The 19,086-nt window shown below is 42.7% G+C and overlaps 1 protein-coding gene across 1 annotated transcript in view; it reads left to right on the top strand.

The window, feature by feature from the left end:
• The window catches only part of COL21A1 (collagen type XXI alpha 1 chain), a 102,554-nt gene that overhangs the window by 5,676 nt on the left and 77,792 nt on the right, over positions 1–19,086 (top strand). The window contains exons 2-8 of the mRNA XM_056856367.1: positions 2,325–2,876; positions 4,793–4,961; positions 5,084–5,300; positions 8,284–8,457; positions 13,278–13,355; positions 16,133–16,141; positions 17,993–18,076. Of these exons, the coding sequence (XP_056712345.1) occupies positions 2,325–2,876; positions 4,793–4,961; positions 5,084–5,300; positions 8,284–8,457; positions 13,278–13,355; positions 16,133–16,141; positions 17,993–18,076 (1,283 nt within the window). The remainder of the gene's footprint in view (positions 1–2,324; positions 2,877–4,792; positions 4,962–5,083; positions 5,301–8,283; positions 8,458–13,277; positions 13,356–16,132; positions 16,142–17,992; positions 18,077–19,086) is intronic.

Below are 19,086 nucleotides of genomic sequence, written 5' to 3'. Positions count from 1 at the left end.
ATCACAACAGTGTCCATTGATTTATTTAGAGCAGTGTGGTGTTTACAGTAGCCTCAGAGCAGGGAAACCCTTGCCACATCAGCAGAGTGCCCTACCCAGACCCTCATAGACCACCCTACTGCAACACCAGTGCCCCTTTACACTCAATTCCATCCCTGGCCTTCCCCTTTTTCATATGGAGTTTCATATGGAGTTTATTTACATAACCAGGCTTCTTACAAGTCTCTTATCTAGAGTCCAAGCCCCTGTGCAGTCCCTTTAACCCATGCCCTAAAGTCTTCCCCAAGTCCATCTGTTTCCCCTGTCAGCCAAGCCTCCAGGGGTTCTGTGTGCTTTTCTAATGAGAGGTCAGAGGCGCCTTTTATCAGTTGTCTGGCTCTGCTGCCACTTGGCCTCTTCTCTTCTCTTCTCTTCTCTTCTCTTCTCTTCTCTTCTCTTCTCTTCTCTTCTCTTCTCTTCTCTTCTCTTCTCTTCTCTTCTCTCTTCTCTTCTCTCTTCTCTTCTCTTCTCTTCTCTTCTCTTCTCTTCTCTTCTCTTCTCTTCTCTTCTCTTCTCTTCTCTTCTCTGTTGTTCCCTTCAGGGAAAGGAGTCAACCCTCCTGGATTCAGGCCAGTCAGCTTCCTTGGGGTCTCCATCCTTGGAACAACCTCTGAGTCCTCTCCATGGCAGCCCTCTTTCTTTTGCTCCCAGTTACCTTCCACGGCCCTCTCTTTTTGGGCACAGCTCTGGCTTGGCTCTTTTCAGCTGTGTCAGTCTCCTTCCTTTTCTCCTGCTGATCTGTGTCTTCCTTCTTTCTGACAGCTTCCCCGCCCCCAGATAGCCTCCAGCTGTTCCCAGGGTTAGCTTTAAAAGCGCTCTCTTGGCCGTCACTTCCCTGTCCCTTCATCAGTGCCAGGGAATTATTTTTGGCCTGATAGTTTTCCCCTCCAGTCTGGTGGATTACCATTCTTTATACCTGTTGAGCCTTCCTGGCCGTGCCTGTCACCCACAGGCAAATAGCCAAATTGCCACCCTATGCCACCCCATTCATAGAGATCCATTTGTGAAGAATCCATATAGGTGCATGAAGGCTATCTAAGGATGTGTTACACTTTTGTATGTGGTTAGACACCATAAGGTTAGGAAAAAACCAAATGTGGTTAGAAATGACCATTTGCTGATGATGTTCATTCATTCAAGGAACACTTGTGGTTTTTCTCTAGAGAGCTGGTAAAACCACAAACCACTCTGCAGGGTTTTGAAAGGTCCTGCCCTACATAATACAGAAAAATGATGTGTATGTACTGGTTGATTTTGTTTCTCCAAGATGAATAATACTTATTATGTAATAAAGACTCACTAATGAAAACAGTGATGTCTTCCCCATTAGGATAACCTACATCAGAGAAAGTTAAAACATAAAATAAACAACGGATTTTATGCAAGAAGTCAAAAAGTTACCAAAATCTAGTAAAGGTTTGTGACATGACTTATGAGCTTCACTCCATCTTCTTCCTAAGAAGCTTGTTGATGGCCCCATACTCTTTTATTTATGATGCACTTGGTTCTTTATCATAAAGTTTCAGTGGATATAGGGCTAGGTTGGCTAAACAGAAATTTACTGAAAGATAGATGATAGTCGGACGATAAGACCACCATTCAGCAATACTGGTTCCAGCCTGCATAGCTGTGCTTAAGTCTTGTTGAAATGAAAAGGAGTCATCTGTGATTGTTATAAGTCTTAATAATGTCAATGAAATCTAAGCTTGACTTCGATTGGATAGGTTTCACTTGGGGTTGCCAGCTTTGGGTTGGGAAATACCTGGAGATTTTGGGGGTGACGCCTGGGGAGGAAGGTTGTGGAGGGGAGTCACCTAAGCAGGGCACAATACCATGCAGTCCACTCTCCAAAGCAGCCATTTTGTCCAGGGGAATTGATCTCTATTGTCTGGAGATCAATAGTAATAGCGGGAGATCTCCAGGCTAGTTTCACTGAATTCTAACAGATTTTATTTTGTTTGGTTCTTGTAGGTTATCTGGGCTGTGTAACCGTGGTCTTGGTATTTTCTTTCCTGACGTTTCAACAGCAGCTGTGGCAGGCGAAACGTCAGGAAAGAAAATACCAAGACCACGGTTACACAGCCTGGATAACCTACAAGAACCAATGAACTCTGACCGTGAAAGCCTTCGACAATATTTTTATTTGTTTGTATCATGCTTTTGAAATCTGGGGACTTTGTATTGAAGGCTGGCAGTCTGAAGAAATTTTGTTCTAGTGGAAATTTCTAAATGTGATTGTTTTTAAAATAAACAATTTTGACTCTCTCTCTCTGTCTCATTCAAAGGTTGTCGAACTGCCCCATCGGATTTGGTTTTCATCTTGGATGGTTCCTACAGTGTTGGACCGGAAAACTTTGAAATTGTTAAAAGATGGCTGGTTAATATTACATGCAATTTTGATATAGGGCCAAAGTTTACTCAGGTTGGAGTAGTTCAGTACAGTGATTACCCTGTCCTTGAGATTCCTCTTGGAACACATGACTCCAATGAAAACTTAGTCAGAGAAATGGAATCCATACAGTACTTGGGTGGAAATACAAGAACGGGGAGGGCAATTCAATTTGCCATTGACCACCTATTCGCTAAATCTCCCAGATTCCTTACAAAAATAGCAGTTGTTCTCACTGATGGTAAGTCACAGGATGAAGTCAAAGATATAGCAGCTGAAGCAAGAAAAAACAAAATCACCTTGTTTGCCATTGGAGTTGGTTCAGAAACTGAAGAGGATGAATTGAGAGCAATTGCCAACAAGCCCTCTTCAACATATGTGTTCTACGTTGAAGATTATATTGCAATATCCAGAATAAGAGAAGTAATAAAGCAAAAACTCTGTGAAGGTAAATATTAATACTCTCTAGAGCATAATTGACCTTTCTGAAGATGTGATGTACTCTTGTAGTGTATGGATCTGTGACTATGTGTATATATTACCTGCATCATGCACTGTGTTGTATAATTATTTGATAGTAGCTTGATTTTTCATAGGTTAAAAGGCAGTAGATGAGACCAGAACAATTTAATTATGTAATTGACCAAGGAAATGTTGTTTTGCAGCAGAACAAAATTCAGGTTTGGAATTGGGGGCAGGGAATGTATTTGCATGCAAAGTGCAGGAATGAAAGCCATCAGCAAGGCAGACTTAGATGTTACCACGCTTTATTGCCAATTTCCAAGTCTAGACTAACAGTTAAGAATCTGGCTGGCTGGTCTTTGGTATTTCCAACTATCTCAGCGCTCATAAACTAGGATTAACTTCATGAGCCCATCAAGACTTTTCATGGAGCATCACCAAGACTAGCAGCAGCCCCCAACAGGGACTGTCAAGATGCTTTTGAAAAATGTGGGGAATGTTCAAAATTGTGTTCCATTGGTGTGTGTGTGTACAGCCCTGGTAGATTAGTACAAGGTCAGGTATTAATTTTATTATTTCAGTATCATTTCATGTTCTTGGGTTACGATCCAGAGAGCTCCAGTGAGTGGCTTGCCTCACTTTTGCCTCACTTTTACCTCACGAGAGCCATTTATGAAGGGGAGGTTTTGCCTTGGATTTGCCGCTCAATAGATGCACATTTTCCCATCTGAATTCTCAAAACTCAAAAATAAGCCCCCATGCAGAGTTTTGAGAATTAAGATGGGAAAAATGTGCACCTAGAGAGCAGCAAATCCAAGGCCAAACTTTCCATGCATAAACAGCCTCTGCTTGTTCCAAGGAACTCCGAATGGCATGGACAGTTCTCCCTTCCCCATTTTATCTTTAGAATAACTCTTTGAGGTAAATTAGTCTGAGTGTGTAACTGATCCATTGAATCAGGGGTCTGAACCACAGTTTCCCAGATCCTAGTCCCAGATACAGACCGCCACACCCCACTGACTCTCTGAGCAGCATGTTTGAATTTTTTGCTTCCATTTCAACATATGGTAACAATCCAGTCCTTTAATGTGCTGTAAATTCATTGTGCTTTTGAAAAGCAGTTTGTGCCATGTTGGGGGGCTATTAGGGTTGTTGATGGCAGCATGAAAAGCCTTGCTGGGATCAGAAACAAATCTTGTTTCTTAGACTGTGGTCTTTCTGTTCTCTTCTTATCACTGTGCTTCTCCTTTTCGGGACATATTTCACATCTCCGTCCCCTGAGAAGTCTGAGTAATAGAGGTTTCACTGTACGTTATGTCAGTGAAAAGAAATTTTGGCACTTGAATTTCTTAAGCTCTTTTTTAACAGTCTAGGGTAAGTGCCCAGTATTGTGCTGCATTTTTCTAAAAAAAAATAGTATTTGGCAAACTTTGATTTTTTTTCAGAAGTACATCATACTCTTTTAGAATGAATGTGGCTACAAGTCCATTGCAGGCTCAATGGATAAGAGAAGTCAAAACACAACTGGATTATTGCAAGGGCACCCCATACCTCCATTGTATTTTGCTTGGCTGTATCTCTGGATCCAGATTCTTCTAGGGTTGTGAAAATGGGGCCTCAATGGATCCTTTATGTTCCCTCTATAAGCCTTGCCAATCGAGAGGATTGTCACAGAGGGCTTCACAGAGGACCATTAGGGAAAGAGGAATTCCACTGCTGGTAAAAGTTTAATACCACACAGAGCTACTTACTTCTATATACACCTTTTTTGTGATAAAGATGAGCAGGTGTGGCCCTGCATTACGTGTCCCTACCGTCTAAGGTGAAGTGATGGCCCCCGTGGATAGACCCTTTTCAACAGTAGTGCCTCAGTTACTAAACTGTATGTCTGTTTCTTTATAGAATCGGTTTGTCCAACAAGAATTCCTGTTGCATCTCGGGACGAAAAAGGATTTGATATTCTCCTAGGCTTAGGTGTGAAGAGAAAGGTGAAAAAGAGAATTCAGATCCCATCTACTAATGCAAAAGCATATGAAGTAACTGCAAGTGTTGACTTGTCAGAATTAACAAGGTATTCCTTTTTGGATGACTGAACAGTTGAGAATAAAATGTGACTTGTTCTTATTGTATACTGGTTTGGAATTCTCCATCATCAAAATGAATTTTGTGCTTTTCTTTTAAATTGATTTCTAGGGATGTGTTTCCAGAAGGCCTTCCTCCGTCGTATGTGTTTGTCTCTACTCAGAGGTTTAAAGTCAGAAAAACATGGGACTTGTGGAGGATATTAAGCTTGGATGGAAGGCCACAGATAGCTGTCACTGTGAATGGAGAAGACAGAACACTGTCCTTTACTACAACAAGCAAAGTAAATGGTTCTCAAGTTGTTACTTTCACTGCACCCCGTGTGAAGGTAGAGTACTTCATTTGTAGATTGATATATTTGTGACTATTCTGTCTTTTTTAAGTGGCTAGAGAAATAAGAATTCATTTCTGGGTATTTTCAGGACTTTTTAAAAACCTGGATTGAGAGAACCAAATATGTGAGCCTTTTGCCAGTTCTGAAAGGCAGGCATGCATAAAATTTGGCACGTGTAGACCAAGAACTAGTCCTGATATTGGGTACCAAGTTGCTGCTTATGTTGGACTGTATACAGGAGGCTCAGAGACAGTTCTCCAATACCATATTTTACAAAACATTATCCTCAGACTCCATGAAGTGATGCCAGAAAGCTAAACAGCATTATGAAGCAATTGCTCACACTTATTCAGGAACAAATCTTCATAGACACACCCATGGAACCTGAGCCAGGCACTAATGATTTGCTGCCCAAAGTTTACAGGCCTGGCAACCCAGGATGCCTCATGTTAACTGTTTTTAATTGTTATGTTTTTGAGAGGGTTTTACCATTTTAATGGTTTAAAATGTAATTTTATCATATATATTTTAAATTGTTACCCATCTTCATGGCCCTTGTGGTAAGGGCAGAAAGGTGTGATTCAAATTCTGTAAATAAAAATAATAATATTGGACCAGTATGTCAGCCCTATACAAAAGAATGAATTGACACAAATCAGATTACAAATAACAATATTCAGAAACCAGTGGGTGAACATCTTAATCTTCCAGGGCATTATGTGGCTGATCTAAAAATTACTGCTCTCCTACAAAGGATCTACAATCCACTGTAGTTAATAGCTTTCACTTCACTTTCTAAAACTGTAGGTTCTTCTTCAAAAGATTCTTCTTGGGAAGAATCTTTTATCCTTTCATCTCTTCTGTATAGTTCTTCAGTGTATTGTTCCCACCTTTTCTTTATTTTGTCCTGTTCGGTTAATGTGTTTCCATGCTGATCTTTCAGCATTCCTAACCGTGCTTTAAATTTCCCTTTGATTTCTGGATCTTGTGAAACAGATCTCTTGTTCTTCCTTTTCAAGCTAGTTTCAGAAAAGGAAGAGGCACTAGAGATCATATTGCAAATATACGCTGGTTACTGGAGCATACGAGAGAATTTCAGAAGAAAATCAGCTTGTGTTTCATAGATTACAGCAAAGCTTTTGACTGTGGATCATGAAAAGCTATGGCTGGTTTTAAAGGAAATGGGTGTGCCACTACATCTGATCGTTTTGATGCGCAACCTGTACTCTGGACAAGAGGCCACAGTTAGAACAGAATATGGAGAAACGGAATGGTTTCCAGTTAGCAAAGGTGTCAGACAAGGATGTATTTTATCTCCCTATCTCTTCAATCTGTATGCAGAACGTATAATTAGGAAAGCTGGATTAGATTTAGATGAAGGTGGAGTGACAATCGGAGGGAGGAACATTAATAATTTGAGATATGCTGATGACACTACATTATTGGCAGAAAATAGTGAAGATTTGAAACGACTACTGCTGAAAGTTAAAAGAGAAAGTGCCAAAGCAGGACTACAGCTGAACATCAAGAAAACAAAAGTAATGACTACAGGAGAATTACACAACTTTAAGGTTGACAATGAGGAAATTGAAATTGTTCAAGACTTTCTATTCCTTGGCTCCACCATCAACCAAAAGGGAGACTGCAGCCAAGAAATCAGAAGGAGATTGAGACTGGGAAGGGCAGCCATGAAGGAGCTAGAAAAGATTTTGAAGTGTAAGGATGTGTCACTGGCCACCAAGACTAGATTAATTCATGCCATCGTATTCCCTATTACTATGTATGGGTGTGAAAGCTGGACAGTGAAGAAAGCTGATAGGAAGAAAATAGATTCCTTTGAAATGTGGTGTTGGAGGAGAGTGTTACGGATTCCGTGGACTGCCAAAAAAACAAATTAGTGGGTTATACATCAAATCAAGCCTGAACTGACCCTAGAAGCTAAAATGACTAAACTGAGGCTATCGTATTTTGGTCACGTCATGAGACGACAAGAGTCACTGGAAAAGACAGTCATGCTAGGAAAAGTTGCGGGCAGCAGGAAAAGAGGAAGACCCAACAAGAGATGGATTGACTCAATAAAGGAAGCCACAGCCTTCAGTTTGCAAGATGTGAGCAAGGCTGTCAAAGATAGGACATTTTGGAGGACTTTCATTCATAGGGTAGCCATGAGTCAGAAGCGACTTGACTGCACTTAACACACACACATTCTGTGCTGGCTGTAGCTTCTGAACAGTCTTCAAAGAGAGCTCTACACAGAGCACATTCCAGTAATTTAGATGTTACCAGAGCATGCATCACATCTCCCCCCCCCCCGAAAAAGCCGCAGCTGGTTCATCAGCCAAAGCTGGTGGAAGGCACCCCTGGCCACCACTGTTTCCTGTTTATCCTACATGAGGCCTGGGTCCAGGAGCACCCCCAAGCTACAGACTTGTTCGTTTAGGGGGACCCCATTTAGAACGGGATATTCAGAACAGGTGACATGCTGGCAAGGAAGGGACTGTCACCCAGTCCAGAACAGGTGACAGTCCCTTCCTTGCCACCAGGAGAACCTCAGATTTGTTGGGATTATGTTTCAGTTTGTTAGCCTTCATATAACCCAAAACTGCCTCCAGACATCTGTTGATGGTTTCCACAGCCTCCTTGGGATTTGCTTGAATCCTGAGATAGATCTGAGCATCATCTGCTTATTGGTGGCAGCTTGGCCCAAATCCCTGGATGACCTCTCCTAGCAGCATCATGCAGATGTTAAAAAGCATGGGGACAAGATAGAACTCTGCGGGCCGGGTAGTCTAGAGGCCCAGGGCCTGAATAGCAGTCCTCCAGCACCACAGTCTGAAACCTATCTTTGAGCTAGGACCAAAACCATCATAAATTGATGGCCAAGTAAATTTTGTCAAGAAGCCTAGCTAGTTTCCTTTAAATGTAGAACAAATGTGTGTGTGCATTGATCTATTATTGCATTCCCTCATTTTTCTAGACTTTGTTTGATGGAGGTTGGCATCAAATACGCCTCTTATTAACGGAAGCAGATGTAACACTGTATATAGACGATCAAGAAACTGAAATGAAGGCATTGCATCCTGTTTTAGGAATTTATATCAGTGGACTAACTCAAATAGGAAAATATTCTGGGAAAGAGGAGACCGTTCAAGTAAGTGTGTTCATGGTGTTACTTTGTGCACAATGTATTACTTTTTAGACAGATAGCTCTACATTGGATTTGCAGTCTGATCCTCAGTGCAATTACTTGGAACTTGGTTGTCTACATTTGGAAGGATTTACTTAGATTTGCAGTTTTAAGTTAACCTTATGGTAGAATTGGGAGATACTTTTTTATCACTGTGTGTGATGTGTTCTGTCTGATGTATGGTGTACTTGAATTTGAAAAGATCTAGCTGATATAAGTAAACAATAATTCACTTTTGTTATTATAGATAATATGCAAGGTGGCAATGTGAAATCTGTACATGAGAGAGATTTCCTTTTTTCTTCTTCATTTTTCCACTTCTGACGATGTAACTTATCCTAACCAGGATTTTGAGACTTCAACTAGCTCCTGTACATATCTGCATTTGTACAAGACAGATCACCAGAGTTACTGTTTAACTGCAATTCTCTGTGCGGGTGGGGGGGAGGGGGGAAGGACTCCCCTTTGTGAGTAGGTAACAGACTAATAACTTTTCCACATAGGTTACTTGCCCCGGCTTCAATGCTGTTGGGAGGTAGTTTTTCCTCTGCTTCTCCACAGTATCGTGCATGAAAAACACCTAGCTTTGTGCACAGTTTTCCTTAACTGTGGATGCATATGATATCTGTATGCCGCACTAGACAAAATTTTAAAAGTTCTTGTTCAAAGTAAAAATGCACATGCATGGCTAAATTGTAGAAACATCAATGTTTCCCTAAAAATCTGGGATATTTTTTTTTAAGAACATACTGTTAAAAGGAAGAGGAAGAACTGTAATCAACTATTCTACATTCTCTTCATTGGCCTTGGCAACATTACAAACAACAGAGTGTGTAAATGTCAATGTTCTTTTTATTCTGATGTTCTTCTGGCTTACTTTTCCGTGTAGTGCATGAAATTTTTGATGGTTTTGTTCTAGGCTGCCAAGATAAATTTTACCATCTGCAACGATAAGATGTATCTGAACCACTGTTGAGGGACATGCAGCACTTTCTGTCTGCCTTTTTGTATTCTGCTGCACAAAGTTAAGCATAATTTGCAGTTTTACAAGCAATATTAATTAGCAGTTTGTTCCAACTGATTGCAAAGGGTATTTCTGGTTAATAAGAACCTAAGAAGAGTTATGCGGGATCAGACCAAATGCCCATCAGATCCAGCATTATGGTCACGTAGTGGCCCACCAGCTGGTTGTTACTTTTGTTTGTGTTAAACATGACAATGGGGTGCCATTAATAAGGTTGTTGCATGATTCATTCACTTTAGGCAACCTAAAGCACACAGTTCCCTGGGAGCTTTCATACATGTGGCTTTCCTTGATGGTTTAGGTTCTTACTGTACAATATTGCTAAGGCAGGATGGAGACATAGGTTTCCAAGGCAAGCATTCTTATATTTTTAAGATATTCATGGAAGAAAGGCGCCAAAGCTCAGTAGCAGAGAAGCTTAGCATGCAGAGAGTTCCAGGTTCAGTCCTTTGCTCCTTATAGAGGCCCTTCCTGAGACTGGCAGATCATAGTTAGCAAGGGGCGCTGTGTACCCTCCCACAGACCTCAGACTGGGAGGGTTTCCATCACCCTTGTTCTCTTCCTTGCTCCTTTCAACTTGAAGAACCAGCATGTCCCCCTTGGCCTATGTCCCTTTGCCTTACAAAGGGGTAGCTCGTCCTGAGGCCAGCTCCTTAGGTAGCTCAAATCCTCTGGAACTCCCATGGGATCTGAATAATTCTTGTGGGAAGCCACCGCATTCCCTTGCTTCCCCACCCCTGGCTCATGGCTGCTTCCTAGCTGATTGAGAAGCAGTGAGCTGTTAAAGGGCCGGTCACTGCTAAACAGCTGATCAGCAGGCATTTCCTTAAAGGTACCATGTGTGTTTCTGCCATGGTGAGGATGCAGAGAGTGATACCCTCAGGACTGGGGAGTCTTGCCGTCCTCAGGTCCAAGACACGCCTCTTAATATTGGGACATGAACACATGAAGCTGCTTTACACTGTATCAGACCATTGCTCCATCTGGGTAAGTATTGTCAACTCAGACTGGAAGTGGCTCCCCAGGGTCTCAGGCAGAGGTCTTTCACATCACCTCCTACTCAGTCCTTTTACACTGGAGTGGCTGGGAATTGAACCTGGAGCCTTCTGCATGCCAAGCATATGCTCTTCCACTGAGCAGTGGGCCCTCCCTATGCATGAGGCTATGGAGAACCATTGTCAGTCAGGGTAGATGGTAGTAGGTTAGCTAGATGGGCAGCACAATCCTAAAGTGGGTAGTTCTGGTGTGTCTGGGGACAGCGTGGCTGTGCCCCCTCCTAATAAGTTTGCTGCGCTGTGGCGAGCAAGCCAGTTGGGAAATTCCTCCAACCCCATGGAAATGCTTAGGGAGCTGACTAGTGTGAGCCCCTGGGAATTTGTAAGTGGCCTGGCACTGGTGCTAGTGCCCATTTGCACGGTGCAAGCGGTACTAACACCAGCGCAGGGATCACGCCAGCTCCTAAGCCTATTCACCCCCCTTAGGATTGCACTGTAAATATGTGGCTTGTATAAGGCAGCTTCTTATAGAAGGCAGTTCCTTCATCAGCTGACGGTGGGCATATGCAGTAAGCTGGAGTGCGAATAGCAGCAGTTGCATGGAGGATAGAGATTAGTTATTTTGCCATCAGGGCAATTGGAAAGCCAGTATAGTCTGTTGCCATCTCTGAAAATGGTCCCTATCATGTTAATTCTCACCTGCCTGTACAGCAAATGGAATAGGGGTGGGCTTTAAACTTGTCCTCTGATTTCCTGTGTCTCTCTTCACTTTTCCATCAAATCCCACGAGGCAGTTAACATTCTGCAATGGTGCTTGAGCCCTCCGATGAACTAGGATGATAGCAAATAAATGAGAAATTTTAGCAATCTCTGTGATGCTGGGGTTGAGAATAGTTTGTGTTGGATGGGGTTGCATTCTCCCTTGAGATTCAGGTTGATAGATGAAGGGTGCTCTTGGATCTCTTGTGGTTTCCAAGTATCAGTTGGTGGTACAGCCAAGAGGTTGTTTCATTGTCTTAAGCTGGTTCATTACCCGTGCCCTTTCTGTGCTGTCTGATCATGGTACTTCATGCCTATTGATATCTAGAATAGATTACAATAAAGTTCTTTTCAAAGGGGTTGCCTCTGAAAAGTATTCCAAAGCTACATTTGCTTCAAAATGTTGTTGCCACAGTGTGGACTGGACAGGATTGTATAACAACCAGTCTTGCAACTCTTTCACTGGTTTCCAGTTGTTTTCTCGGGGCAATTCGGAGTGTGAAATTGACTTCTAAAGCCCTCAGTGATCTGGATACGTTAAAGGTCATCTTCTTTTATGCGAGCCTACCCATTTTAAAATCTTCTTCAGAGATTTCGTTGCATATTTCCCCCCTCCATCCCTGGCACAGTGGTGCCAATGGCAGCAAATTTATGGGTTTTTCCCCCTCAAGGAAGTTCCATTTGCTCCATCTTTATTGATCTTTAGCTGCCAGGAAAATGCTGTCTTGGTAGTTAATGTTTAATGAGTTTTTGTGGCTGTAGTTGTCAGTTAATTTTTACAGATAATTTGAGTCTTGCTATTTGCTCTTCATATTTTTCTAATTTTTTTAAACATTTTTTGTTACTTGTTTTGTTTGGTCATGAGCTGCTTTGAATACTTTTTCTTGGATAGTGGAATAAAAGTATTTTAATAAATGCATTAAATTTGTCATAGCTGATGGTGACCTTTGTTTTGCATTCCTTAGCCACATTCAATTACTCCGCTGTGGTTTTTTACTTTGAAAATTAAGTGTAATTATGTGCCATTCTGTCAAAACGGCATTTTTGTCATTACAGCTAGATTATGTTCTGTGGGCCAGCCTTATCTGTGACCTCTTAGATGTGATGAAGGAATATCTTCTGCTATTTCCCCTTCCCCCTTCATACAACAAACATTTACAGTGACCTTTATTGCAAGCCATCCCCTAAAACTATAAATAAACTCAATGGCTAGACTCCAAAGATAGCATTGGCCATTGGCTTTTAAACATTCTAGCTTCAGGGAACTGTTTTCACATTGACCTGTTTGTTGAGACACCCCATGCATCTGTTGAAGCGCTTCCATGTGAGGCCTTTCCTTTTTGTTTTCTTTCTCTGACTGCATTTCTTCTTAGTGCATCAGAGGCTGCTCCTAAATTTTCCCAGTTCTGTGAAGATCATTTCAGAGGGTAGGAAAGTCAAAGCTCCCTTCATCAGACAAAGGGAGCTTTGACTCTCAAAAGCTTATATCTTGAAAATCTTATTGGTCTCTAAGTAGAGTTGCCAACCTCCAGGTACTAGCTGGAGATCTCCTGCTATTACAACTGATCTCCAGCCGAAAGACATCAGTTCCTCTAGAGAAAATGGCCACTTTGCCAATTGGACTCTATGGCATTGAAGTCCCTCCCATCCCCACACCCCTCCCTCCTTAGGTTCCACCCCGAATACCTCCTGACAGTGGCGAAGAGGGACCTTAAAACCCTATCTCCAAGATGCTACTAGTCTCAAATCTAAAGGTTCTGTGTCTTGCTTGTCATTTAACTCTGAAAGCTGAAGCTACTGCTAGGGGTGGCAGCTCAGAAGCCCCTCCTTACCAAAAATCATTGCTGAACCATTCTGGAATCTAGACAGTGACTCCTGTACTTACAAAAAGCTTGTTGGATATGTGGAACTCTAGATGGCAATCTGTTCTTCCTCCTCCTATCAAGCCATTTTAATTAATATCATCAGAAGGTGTTATCCAATGACTTCATAATCTTTTTTAATAGTTTGATGTTCAAAAGCTGAGGATCTACTGTGACCCAGAGCAAAACAATCGAGAAACAGCCTGTGAGATACCTGGCATTGTGAGTATGAGGCAAGAGTGTTCTAAGGGTTCTGTGTTCCTTAATTGAACTTAAATAGGGGAGGATGGGCTTCCTGAAATAACGTGTTCATTATTTAAAGAAGAACATGAGCTCTAGTTGTGCATAGTATAAACAATCTGCCTAGGGATTCTAAAACTATAAGCTGCTTTTACTTGGACATAGTGCACAGAAATATTGTTGGGATGGATCTTTCTCTTGCTTTTTTACTGTAAGAAGATGTTAAAGGTAAAGATAAAAGTCCCCTGTGCAAGCACCAGGTCATTCCTGACCCATGGGGTGACATCACATCCCGACATTTCCAAGGCAAACTTTGTTTGCGGGGTGGTTTGCCAGTGCCTTCCCCAGTCATCTTCCCTTTACCCCCAGCAAGCTGGGTACTCATTTCTAGGGCTGTCAAAAAAAAAAAAATTCGGTACAGTTCGGATTCGGCCGAATTTGGCCCTTGTGGGTTCGGTACGTGCCGAAGTCCGAACTCCCCCACTTCGGATCCGTTCAATTCGGCGGGAATTCAAAGTTCGGGAAAAAAATTCGGCCGAATAAAGCCATTAAAAACACAACCGCGCCTTTCCGCGGCTCTGGGGGGGGGCATTTTTGGGCTTAGAGGTCCCAAACTTTCAGCAGAGCTTCAAAGGACGTATATTGAAAGACTCCCCAAGTTTTGTAAAGATTGGGTCAGGGGGGGCTGAGATATGGGCCCTGAAAGGGGTCCCCCCCACCCTTAATGTGGATCTCTCCGCAGAGCTTGCCGCCCACGCACAAAGCTCCCGGCCCGACAAACAGCTGATGAGAGCAAGGGCGGGGCAGGTGCTAAGAACTTTGCAAAGCAACACAACTGCAGAGCAACCCCTTTGCAAATATGCAAAGGGCGGGGCAGGTGTGAAGAATTTTGCAAAACAATACAACTGCAAAGCAACACAAGCACGCAATGCAAAACCTTTGCAACAGTGCATAGCAACACCTGACACCTGGGAGTTTGCATACCATGGAAAGGGACAGAGGCAGCTAGCTATGCATAATAAGCAGGAGGGGGTGGAATGTCTCCTTTTGCATTGGACTTGGGACCAGGCAGATGCATTCTTTAAGTCACCATTTGAAAACCAGTTTTGAGCAAGCATCAATAACCTAACTGATCTTATGAATGAGGAAAAACCTGAAGAATAAAAATGAAGCCCCCCCTCAAACCAGGGAGAGAGAGACTGGAGGGGGAACACACACCCCAGGCAGAACCGGCAAAAGCCCCCTTTGGCTTCCCCCCCACCCACCCACAGAAACTGCTCCCTCCCCACACACACACACAGACTCTGCTTTCCCCCCCACACACACACAGAAAAGAAAAAATATAGATTAAAGCCCCCAAAGGGGTCTTACTGTGGCTGTCTTCTGTTCCAGCAGGAGGGGCTGGGAGGCTGGGTAATCCAATATGATTCCATTTGTATCCAATATAAGATCCATATGTATGCATCTCTCGAGGGTGATCCATTCATCCCAATAGGGGAAAGGGGAAAGCCCATATCTCGGGGGGCCCTGACCCAATGTTTACAAAACTTGGGTGGTCTCTTAAAAAGCCTTGACTGAAGCTCTGCCGAAAGTCTGGGATCGGCACACCCAAAAATGCGCCCCCTGCAGCCATGGAAAGAGAAAAGGGGGGGAGCCAATATTTCAGCCCCCACTGAACCCAGCTTTACAAAACTTGGGTGGTCTCTTAAGAGGGATTCTCTGAAGCTATGACAAAAGTTTGGGGGCTGAACCCCCAAAAAAGCGCCCCCTGCAGCCACGAAAATGGAAAAGGGGGGAGAGGAAAAAGGGGTGGAGCCCATATCTCGGGGGCCCCTGACCCAATGTTTACAAAACTTGGGGGGTATCTTAAGAAGCCTAGTCTGATGCTCCGCTGAACGTTTGGGGTCGGCACACCCAAAAATGCGCCCTCTGCAGCCATGGAAAGAAAAAAGGGGGGAGCCCATATCTCGGGACCCCCCTGACCCAATGTTTACAAAACTTGGGTGGTCTCTTAAAAAAACGTGTCTGAATATCCCCTGAAAGTTTGGGGTCGGTACCCCAAAAAATGCGCCCCCTGCAGCCACGGAAAGGAGCGAATGTGCACAAGCACCCCCTCACACACACATGAGGATTTCCCTCTCTCTCTCTCTTTCCCCGGCCGGCCGCACATCAGCTGATTCCTCCAGCACTCAATCCTGACTGATTGGCCAGAAGAAGACCCAGCTTGGCCACCGATTGGCCGGGGGAGGAGAATGCTGCTTACTGACGGTTATGCTGCTTACTGACGGCCGAATTGGCCGAATTTATTCGCCGAACTCCCGAACTCGCTGAATTCGGCCCCCCCGGTTGCCCGCCAGTTTTGAGTTCGGATCCGTCCGAACTAAAAACCGCCGAATCAAGGGAAATTCGGCTGATTTTCAGTTCGGGCCGAACCGAATTGACAGCCCTACTCATTTCACCGACCTCGGAAGGATGAGCCGGCTACCTGAAACCGACTTCAGTTGGGATCGAACTCAGGTCGTGAGCAGAGCTTTTGACTTCAGTACTGCAGCTTAACACTCTGTGCCACGGGGCTTCTTTTTTCTGTTAAACTTCTTTTTTCTGAAGATGTTAAATAGTGCCCTGAAACATCTGAAACAACACTTGACTTTTACTGATTGAACAGTGCAGGCTCTCTGTTGCCTGCATATATAATTGGATTCAAACAGACTTCTCATAACCTTTCTAAATTTTTGAATATTGTTTGTTTTTCATTCCAGAATGGAGAGGTAGGCAAAAGCACTTCTATCCATATTGATTTCAAGGTAGTATTTATATTTTCTCTCTTTCTTTTGTAAATTCAGCATCATTCCATCAAGTAAGAACATGCTGTTTTGTCTGGGGAAGTGAGGTATTTTCAAACCATCTGTGTTGTTGGGCATAGAATCCCGTTTAAAAAACCAAATAGTCTTATGAAACCCCTGTTCAATTGTATTATTTTGCATTTAATTTGGCACGCAAGCTGTTCTCCCTTACAGAGAATAAAAATATTTTCATGGGTAGTGGTATTTAGTTCATGTGTTCTTGCAACTAAATTGTTGATGGCAGGACAGGAAGGATATAAATATTTCAGGGAAACGGATGTTTTATTTTTGTTTTTATGCAAAAGTACATACATATGAATAAGATTTATGTTACCAATTGCTGAGCACATTCCAGTAGATTCTTATGATTATAGTGGAAATTGGAGGAGAAAATGGGTTGGATTCCACAGAGGATTTCTGCAGATTGAAGGGAGGAGCTGCCTCTTCCTATTTCTTGCAGACCTCCTTCTCCTCCCCAAATGTTCATGGGGATCCTCATTCCCACAGGAACAAGACTTGGAGGAGCATTTGGGGCTGTAATAGAGGGAAGCAGGGAGAGGAGTTTTCTGCCATCTATAGAAAACCTCTGTGGTTCCAAGCCTAAGTCCAAAACTTCTGGTGGAAAAATGCAAGGCACAATTCTATGGGATGTTGTTCAAAGCATTACAGTGTGGCTTCCATAAGAGTGAGGGAGCTTTTTCATTCACGCATGGTTTTGTTTTAGAAGTTAGAGACTTAATACTTTGAAAGAAATCTGTAGGCAAAATCCCCCCCCCCCAATATGGCTTTACAGTGTGGATTGCTTGATTCGCTCTCTGGGACCATTGCTCAGAACCAGATATATTGATTAAAAATAAGAAATACAGATTGTTTCTGCATGAATCACTGTTCTGGGCTTTTCAGGTCTAAAGATGAGCAATTATGCTGTGATCAGCTATCCCTTATCCTTGTCTGTTCGTAGCAGAGACTGCTTGGAAGGAGATAAAGCCACAGCAATGAATTATGCAGAGATGTTGTGAGCAGTCTCCTTTTCAGGTGGATCCTTGGCCTGCCAAGATACTTTTAAATTGTTTAATATTCTTCATAAGTCATGCTACACATATAAAGAATTACTGGCTTAAGATACACATGTTTACCATGGTAATGAAGTCATCTTATTATTTATTTAGTTTATTTATTTAAAACATTTATTAGCAGCCTTTGTGCCTTATAGGAACTCAAAATGGCTTACAATGTAAATAATAATAAAATACCATAAAATACATAAGAACCACTAATTACAATCAGTAATGTAATACTGCTGGTAGGCAGAAGAACTAATCAAATGCCATCTTGAATAAATCTGTCTTGAGCTGCCTCTTAAAAATTGAGAGCAGGGCTTGAGAGGTTGTTCTATAATAGTGGGGCTACCACTGAAAAGGCCATCTCTTGTGTACAGACCAGACAAGTTCCTTTGGTCAATGAAACAGTCAAGAGGGTCTCTCCTTGTTATCTTAGTTACCAGGCAGGAACATATAGGAGAAGGCAGTCCTTCTGATACCACTGTCCCAAGCTGCATTGGGCTTTAAAGGTCAAAACCAACACCTTGGATTAGGTTTGGGAGTGGACTGGAAGCCAGTGTAATTGCTGTAGGTTTGGGGTCACATGATCCCAGTAACTGTCCCCCAACTAGCTATCTTGCATCTAAGTACTAATGTTAGAATCATGAAATTGCTACTGGGCCAGAAAATATAAATTGTTTATGCTTGTATATCTGAATTTTTTAATTTTTGGTAGTGCTTGAATGGTCCTAGTGATGTAGGATCTACACCAATTCCGTGTATATGCCCTCCAGGAAAACAAGGACCCCCAGGTCCAAAGGTGAGTAGAAGTTCTATTTAATTTATGACTAGGTGCTTTGGTAGTGCAGCCACAGAATTAAACACAAACTACTTCTCTAGTTTTAAAACATAAGTCTACTGATTATCAACAATCAGTGTTTCATGAATACCCTGGAAATTGGAGGGAGATATGTATGTTTGGAATATGAGGTACAAAGAAGAAGCATTTCTTAAAGCTTTTCATAGATTCTTGAACTATCTGTCTCCATGTCATCTGAATCCCTTAACAGAGCAGAGTTACACTAAGCTTCTTTATTTTCCCAGTAAGGGTTAGAGATCATCTCCTGCCATGAACCATTCTGTGTATCAAGACTTCAGATAAGGGTGCAGCTATCATCTTTTGAAAGTGTTTCTCCTTTCGTAAGTTCCCAGTGCAGCCAAAGGAAGGTACAATAGCAGAATCCCTATCTTGTCCTGGTTACCCACCTTCAGGAGCACACACCTTCAGGAGCACACACTCAGTAGACCTTTGGATGAGGCACCTTGATCAGATGGAATTCTAATAAACCATCAAGATCCCACCTCTCTGTCTACCTGGCCTAGTTTGCTGATTTACAGAGAAAACTGTAGGGCAGAGCTGTGTCAGATTTCCACCACCAGCGTCATCCAACCAGGTCTCAGTAATGCACGCCAGGTCAGTTTGCCCCTCCAGGATTAAATCCTGAATGGCTGTTGTTTTTTCATTTACTGATCTGGTGTGCAGGATCTTAAGGCCAAGGAACCCAGCCTTGGGACATCTGAGAAGTGAAGGGGAAATTTTGAATAGCAGTGTGCTGTTCTGGTTTGAAAGGTAGATTTACAGCCTGAGTCTACACCCTAGCCATTCCCTTCTTCATCACCATCAAAACCGGAAGCTTCCTTCATGAGTTATGAAACTGATTCTAAACCAAATTGGTGCACATGAATTGTGGAATGGCTACTTGATTGTGCATGGCTAGACATGTCATGCATTAATACGCTATTTGCTCTTGCGCACCCGCTAATTGTAAA

This window comes from Euleptes europaea, chromosome 10 (assembly GCF_029931775.1).
Source record: "Euleptes europaea isolate rEulEur1 chromosome 10, rEulEur1.hap1, whole genome shotgun sequence".
Classification (NCBI taxonomy): Eukaryota; Metazoa; Chordata; class Lepidosauria; order Squamata; family Sphaerodactylidae; genus Euleptes; species Euleptes europaea.
Note: the sequence above shows the minus strand (reverse complement) of the source record. Positions and strands in the feature narration are given on the sequence as shown.